At 38.8% G+C, this 8380-nt stretch overlaps 1 protein-coding gene across 1 annotated transcript in view; it reads right to left on the bottom strand.

Annotated features, from left to right (window-relative positions):
• Positions 1 to 5448, bottom strand: part of LOC116841178 (rootletin) — a 29328-nt gene extending 23880 nt beyond the window's left edge. The window contains exon 1 of the mRNA XM_032808799.1: positions 5236 to 5448. Coding sequence (XP_032664690.1) covers positions 5236 to 5244 — 9 coding nt within the window. The 5' untranslated portion in view covers positions 5245 to 5448. The remainder of the gene's footprint in view (positions 1 to 5235) is intronic.
• Between the last annotated feature and the right edge of the window lie 2932 nt (positions 5449 to 8380).

Raw genomic sequence — 8380 nt, 5'->3', positions numbered from 1 at the left:
GCCCCGTAATAACGCAAATTTTCGCGTCTGAAAGACATCGCGAAAACGTGCAAAGTACGTCCATACTCTCAGAATTGGAAAATAACGTGTTACCTGCAACGCTATTGTCGTTAGCGATAACTTTGTTTTGTTGTTAGCGGTAACGAGTTGCTTTGGAGAGGTAACTTTTGTCTAACCTGCGATTTCTCCTCGCGAGTCTTCGCGTGACTGTGAGCTCGAATTCGCGATTTTCTCTCTCCGACGTTATCATGTTCTAGCGAACTTTATTAAGAGATTAATTATTATCATAAAATTGACAACCGCCACCGAAAAAAAAAATGAATCCGTGGACTTTTGCGCGATTACACATCCCGCGATGACACTTTATCGTGCGCCGTGCGAAAAATCGACGAAAAATCGACGAAAAATCGCTGGAATCAGAGATTACGGGCGTCTATGTGGCGCTTACGCGTGTTATCACGCGCCGAATGATGATTTTGTTGTATGTCACGTATTTTTATTGCACATCAACCTTTGCATTTCCCTCTCTTTCCTTCTGCCTGCCTCTCTCTCTCTCTCTCTTTTTTTCCTTTCCTCTCTCTCGGATGCGAGACAGATCGCAAAGTGCCATATGAGCGCTCACGATTTTTAGCTGACGTTCGCAGCTAATTAGCTGCGTCCGGTTATGCAAAAAAATATAATTCGCGAACGCAGCGGATTTTGAAATTGTTACATGATCGCGGCTCGTAATTTCGCAGTAGCGACAATTGTAATCTTAAAAAAGGAAGAAAGAAAAGAAGGAGCAGTGTTGCCTCTCACGCGGAAGTTACTCGTGGTCAATGTCCAATGATTAAGTTTGGCGAAGATCCGAAGTCTAGCACGTTGAAATGTCACGCGAGTCACGAGTGGTCGTTATAATCGCTCATGTCCAAACGCAATAATCGTAGAAACAGCTGAAATGAATACGAAAGAAAAATCGCCGAATTGCAACAACACGCGACTTCATGTACTCAATAATATGCTGTTTATTGCATAAACGTTGCCTTGTCGTTTGTTAAACATCTTTCGTATTCTTTCTTCCTTACAGCTTCGATAACGGAGAATCTCGCAGATATTTGTCGCTAGACATGTATATTTGTAATATATGAAAATAGATATATATTTTTTTCTTTTTGCCGTGTAGATAGTTGAATATCAATCGAAACATTGCATCAGCATGCTAAGACTCGATTATGTGATGGACATTGTGCCCGCAGATTTGCAAATCGCGGCATTTTCACAGTCGCGTGCGATAACGTCCTTTTTGCCCTCATAAAGAGGTATAATAAATGTAATATCATCATTAGCGATAGTCGTATATAGGCTAAAGAAAAGACTTCTAAAATAAAAAAAATATATATTCTAAGCACGATATTATTCCTCTTCATTGGAAGAGAAATGCTCTGTTTTCACTTAGAATATGAGATCACAAGAAATAGCACTTTGCAATTAGAGTCCTTTTTTGGATGTTAGGATATTTTCTTTTTAATTTTAGAAGAATTCTCTTAAGGCCACATAAAGGAATTCTCCTAAGTATAAAATCATATTATTTTTCGACGTACGCAATTCGGTGCACTGAGAGAAAAAAATAGTTGGAATAACTATAATCTCACTATATTTTATAGTTCGTTTTGGCCTCAAACATATATTTATAGTTCATCTAAACATGAAGATATAGTAGAATGAACACAGATTTATAGTCACCATCTTATTACTCTATATATATGGTAAAGTACCTTTTGGGAATATAGTTACATGTACCTATATTTGCCAAATATTCCAATTGTATTGACTATATAAAATAGTTAATTTCTCTTACCATTCAATATTTGCCACCTTACCATATTTTTTATTTCAAATAATTATAATTTTTGGTAAAAATTTTACACGGGTCAGTTATACTATACTTATATTGTAAATATTACAAATATTATGGTAACATTTACTATAAAAATTATATTCCTAACTGTAATATTTTTACTATGCCATTATAGTTCCAAATATCATACATTTTTCTCTCAGTGTGGAGCGTGAAGGCTACCCCGATCGCGAAAGAACTCTCCTCGGCCGATGAGTCCAGTGTGCTCATTAGTCGACTAAAATTTTCTTTGACTAAAATTATTAATTGATTAATTTGGTTCATTGATTCGCTCATTATTTTAGTCGAGGGGGATTTTTCCCAATTAATACCCAACATTGCCGAAATCCCTTCGCCTCGGCGACAAGGCGAGAAATCGGCTTTACGAAAGGTGAAACCGCACCCGAACTGCTCGCGTTACCGTATCGATCGTACTTTACGGTGGCGAATATGTCGGTGCACGTGTTAAAGTGCGCACTACCGTGGGGATGCGTTTCGTGCAAATGCACGCATGTGAAGTAAGTGCGCGTGTATTATTACGCACGCAATTTGCGGCATATGTCATATATTTGCCTCGCCACTATCAGTCTCTCTCTCTCTTTCTCTCTCGCTCGCCCCTCTTCTCCCGCGAAATATGCTGGAAGTTATATCCCAAACCTATATTCCGAATTCAATCTACATATGGGGAAACGTGAAACATGTTACACGTCTTTTTTCTCTCCAATCACATACATTTTGCAAACGCGGAAGATACACCTGGAGGTCGTCAACACACGCGAAATGGCTTTTTTTTTGTAAATCGAAAATTTGATCCTATATTGAACATTGAATTCTACAGTAGGAACTAAATAGTAAACCAGGTTTAATTCCAACGATACAATTGACTTCCACTTATTCTGATGATATCCGAAATCTCTCTTTTCACTTTCTTTAGAGTCAAAATAGTTGTTGAGTAGAATAGTGAAGCTAAAAGTAGGATCAAAATTTCGACTCGGGTAGATATGGAATCAAAACAAGTTGATGTAGGTTTCAGAGTATCAAAATAAGCGTTGATTGGTGTGGTAGGGCTAAAAGTAGGGTTGAAATTTCGACTCGAGAACATATGTGACATGGACGCGGTACGCGACCAGTGAATGAGGTCGCGACACGTGACAGGTTCACCCCCTGCTCGAGAATAGATTATTATGATTTTACGTCAACACGCTCCCACGCAGCGAATGCGTCATACTTCGTGAACTAGACCAGTGGTCACATTCGATTCAATGACCACGCATATTTTCGACAATTTGCCTTCTTTACATGAAATCAACTGTACACGCAAGTACCAGTATCGTATACTTAAATAGACTTATACACGCGTCACATGACGAATTATTATCGCTTGCGGTTTTAAAGAACGCAAAATACAAACATCCATTAACCCTCTACTACTCACAATGTCAAGTCACAATCTATTTTCATCGTTATTTATCTTCAATATGAATATTATTCCTGTCTTGATTGCACTGTAAAAACTGATGTGTTAAATTGAATACATTTCATGTATCCCAAATCATCCACTCTCATTTATGTGTAAATTTAACACAAAACAAATGTGTTAAAAAGTAACGCGCATAATATGGAAAAAATTAACATGAGAATTTAACACTTGAATACGTTAGGAATCATAGGTCGTATTAAATTGACATATTTAATATGTCAGACATAGATTATGTCAATTTAATATTTTCATTTCATCAAAACCGTAGATTAATAATTCTCTCAAATGTTAAAGTAACGTTTTATTTTAAGTAATTTAACATTATACATATGTGAATTTAACACAAACTATGATTCCTGACGGTATTCAAGTGTTAAATTCTTGTGTTAATTTTTTACATATTATTGTGTTATTTTTTACCACATTTGTTTTGTGTTAAATTTACACATAAATGAGAGTGGATGATTTGAGACACATGAAATTTAACACATCAGTTTTTACAGTGCAATGTGACGTGAAAGTCACATTATGGCTGCCTTTTTCAGTATGTTGGCAACGATAGTAACTGCCCAACGTGACCTCAGAGCCACAAATTTATTGTAGAAAAATAAAAAATTAGAAAAGTGAAATTTCATTTTGTATATATTGAGCACTTCAGTTTCAAACATCCTATATACACGAAAAATTTTCTAAACATGAGGAATTAAAATTTTTTGGGCAGTGGAGGATTAACTTTTACGACTTCTACGATTCCACGATCGTGACAGAAACGACGGTAATGATAGGCTCTCCTCCACGTACTCTCCTACGTGTCAGCGTTCCTGCAGTTCCGCCTAATGGAAGAAGTCAATCAACTCTCGCTCAGCGCGAAACTAGTTAACCGATGTTGCTAACGATTTCATTTCGCCGCGCGTTAACCGAACCATACAGAACCACCCCTTTCACTCGAACACTTCGCCGATCAATTACGCGATAAGAGCGGCCTACGCAATTAGACATCGAGAATCGATGATGCGTCGATAGATTCGGTCTGTTGAGAATGTCAGTTGAATCCGAGACGAAATTTTCGTTCTACCCTCCATCTAAACTTTCTAATCTATGCATTCTGAGGGAACAGTATGTGTTTAATATACGTCGAAACTGAAGTCTTACACTAAAAGTAAAGGTGATTTAACTAAAATTATAGTTATTTTTGGCTCCAATCATATTGTTTGATTCCTCTAGGACAAAAATAATTCATTCAGGTCGCTTGAGCATGCTTGTAAAATGCTTCGAAAGCTATTCTGTTTCCTTGACAATTAATAAATACCCGTAACATCAACGTGTCAAAATCATGAATAAATCATGAGCAAAGGGTTGTTCAAAAAAGAAAGTTGCATGTCACGTTAATTTTACAGCTATATATCGACTGTTAGGAAAAAGGATAGTTTTCAGAGCATTTTACAGATATGTTCAAGCAATCTGTGGACTGTATTTTCATACAAATACCTTTTTATTTGAGAATGACACGCGAGAATTTTCAGCGTGTCATTTCTCACGTTACGATCCAACATGGCCATGATGCATATTCAGACGTCTTAATATATGAAAGATGGGAGATATAATAATGTACAAGTCAAAGATATCTCTTCACTTTGATATCTTAAAATCTTCCCCCCTTGTTATCTCTGATTTTAATGTTTTAAATAACAAAGCGATTGTTATTCAAGATATCAGAGGACCTAACAGTTCTCGGTAAAACGCTGCAATTATTTGTCCTGGATAAAATAAAAAAATAAAACGTTTAAAACGTACGAAATGCGATGACACAGGCTTATTTATTCTGGCTGAACTTGCGAGAAGGAAAGAGAAAGAAGACAAAAAAATCAGTGTAACTCACCCGGGGCATTTTTCGAGCTCGCTTCGATGCTCGAAGTCTCCAGATCGACGTTCCTCCGGGAAGGTAAGGCCAGCGAGTGCTCCCTTCGGCGATGGGGGAGAATGACGAGGAGGATGGCTGGCGGCAATACGGTTTCCTCAGGGCTTCTCGACTCAGCACAGCCCGACGAGAACGGGGGTGCTTCTGCTGGGGTTGCGTTCGCCACGAGCGGCCGGTCTCCACTAAAGCGCCGTCGATGCCAGTATCGCGACGTTTCCGCCGCCGTTGATTCCGCGATCGCGTGCCGCCCTGGCGCCTGAACGCGGTCTCCACGCGCAGCGGGGTGTGGAAGGGTGCACCTTGCCACGGGGGCGCCCCGACACACATCTCCCGCGAGGCAGGACGATATTTTGCTTGGTTTCAAATCTTCGACCCCGAGTGTCACGTGGTTATGCCAGATTTAACAGTAAAATTACGAATAACTAATTATGTGGTCGCTGCGACCACAGAGCAATTGCTGGCAGCAATTGCGTTGCAGCAGTGATATCTGGTTGCTCCAATTGGAGTATATCCGTGGCAAATGTCATTCCAACCGATTTCAGATCGGTACGACCAAATACTGCATAACGTAGTTGATGCACTGAGAGAAAAATGTTTGGTATTTGTAACTATAATCATATAGAAAAATAATTGCTATAAATTATGGTCAAAACAGCCATTTTTTAGTCAATTGTACTATAATTTTAGTGGTAATAATCTTATATGCATGTTACTACTACTACTTCGTGTTGGAACAACCAAAAAATATAGTTGAGGCCCAATTTGACATCAACTATATTTTTTTGTTGTTCCAACATGAAGATAGTAGTAGTGCATATAAGACTATTATCACTAAAATTATAGTGCAATTGATTAAAAAATGGTTGTCTTGATCATAATTTTTAATAATTATTTCTTTATATGATTATAGTTGTATATACCAAACGTTTTTCTCTCAATGTGCAGAAAAGTATAGATCTTTTGACCGCTGCAAACGCTTTAAGACGCCCAAAAAAAGCCATGATTGGTTTATAGCTACAGTGCTTTAAAGTTTAAAGCATTCGTAGCGTCTAATGGATTGCACCCTATATTAATTATCACACATACGAAGATAACTACACTGAAAAATTCATTTAGTTGGGTTAACTAAAATTTGGTTAAAATAAGGTCGAAAATGTTTCGGTTGTGAGGACCAAAATTTCGTTCTATCAAAGATTTGATTCTCTGAAACTAAACCTGTTTCATTTTCGTTTTGAAATATCAAACCTTTCGTTCAAATAATAAAATATTGGTTCTCACAACTAAAACATTTGTTCCACCTTATTTTAACCAAATTTTGACGAGCTTTTTTAGCATACCTTAATTACATCATCAGAGCTAAAGCAAAAGTAAATTGTATCATTAGAATTAAATCTACTTTACTAATTTAACTCAACTAAATGAGTTTTTTAAGTGTATGGTGACGCAACTATGCTACCCACAACTCTTCTGGTAGACAATATTTCTGGTTATATGCGTTATATCTTTTTTTTCCATGTGTTTAAAGACCCAAACAAGAAGAACGTCCGGGATTAGGTACGTGTCCGGGAATTGGTAGAGCGAATTCGACTTCGCCTAGGTTCGGGAAAGAGTTCACGTCGGAATTGTCCCCGTATACCCGACAAAATGACGAGCAGGAAATTCTTCCACCCTCCAAATGGAAACCGTTGGTCGCGTTCGTTCGCTCGTCCGCCCGCTCGCCCAAAGCCGATCAAACTTTCTTTTCGTGTAATTGCCCGAAGGAACGGCGGATATCGCTTCGCATGTTCGACCACGTAATTATTTCCTGCACGCAGGGAAAATATATTTCTTTCGTCCATTCGGATTCGATGTGGAGGCAATCCGCGGATGGTACCTACCCTCCAAACCCTCCGCACCCGCCGTCGGGCGCGACTCGCTCGTGTTATGTTTTTCCAATCTCGAGAGTCCCCGCGCCTTCGCACGTGGAATCCGACGCTTTTATCCGTTCCCCGCTGGTTTATCGCCGCGGTCACGTCAGTTTAGTTTCGGAATTCGGCCCGATTCGAGCGCGGATGTGGGTTACACCCGGTCACGTTCGGAAACTAAACTTTCTCCTCGTACCCTCGAGCTTTTTTAGCATAGCCACATCGTCAGAGCCAAAGCAGAAGTAAATTGTATCATTAGAATTAAACCTACTTTGCTAATCTAACTCCTACTGCGTTGTAGAATTCAAGGTTTAACATAGGGCCGAAATTTCGACTCGGGAAAACTGATTAAAGAGAAAGATTGTGTGTTACCTTAATTTTATGTCTATTTATTGATCGCTAAGGGAAAGATAATTTTCAGAGCATCTTACAAGTATGCTCAAGTAATCTCGTGTTTTCTCGTATGAATATTTGTTTATTGGAAAATAGCGCGTATAATTCTGAGTTATTGACTCACCAATTATTTTGATCAAACAAAATTTTAATTGATTAATACCCAATACCGTCGACTCGCTGGTTTTCAGAGTAGATTTCTTCAAAGGACATTAGAGAAATTTATTTCACACCTTAGACTTTCATTTCCTTACGCGGAATCATCGATCCCATAAATTGGGGATCATTGTGATATCTTTGCGACACTGCTCGTATTTTGTTATTTCTTATCGCGTTTATCAATAACGCAGGACGGTGGAAGACGAATTCTCTGTTGGAAAAGGATCCGTCGTTCGCTGTCGCGAGACCTTTTCGTTCCTCTATCTTTATTGTCGGGGCACGCGAAGGGTGAATGTCCTAAATTAGAACGGCGATAAATCCACGGATTTATTACGCGGACGACAGCGTCGTGTCGATCGCGAGGATTCGTGCGACGCGCTGCTGCTTTCTCGTGGTCGGAAAAATTAACTCAACGACGTGAATTACGAATTTATTTAAATAAATGTGGACTTTCCTACTCATTTCGTTCGAGCTCATTACACCGTTCAACGCCAACATGAAAGCATGTTATTATATAATCCGTCCATGTTTGCTTGAGTACACGTGTCCATATGTGTTTTTCACCAGTTTTTCTCCCACGTAACTACTTTGCGCGCAATATCACAGCTGCAGCTTGAAAGCTTCCTCCTCTGGGAAAATATATCTCATAA

The sequence above is a fragment of the Odontomachus brunneus genome, unplaced genomic scaffold (genome assembly GCF_010583005.1).
Source record: "Odontomachus brunneus isolate Ranch 3 - 2012 unplaced genomic scaffold, Obru_v1 Obru_scaffold_013, whole genome shotgun sequence".
NCBI classification, from domain to species: Eukaryota; Metazoa; Arthropoda; class Insecta; order Hymenoptera; family Formicidae; genus Odontomachus; species Odontomachus brunneus.
This window is presented reverse-complemented; position numbering and strand designations above follow the sequence as displayed.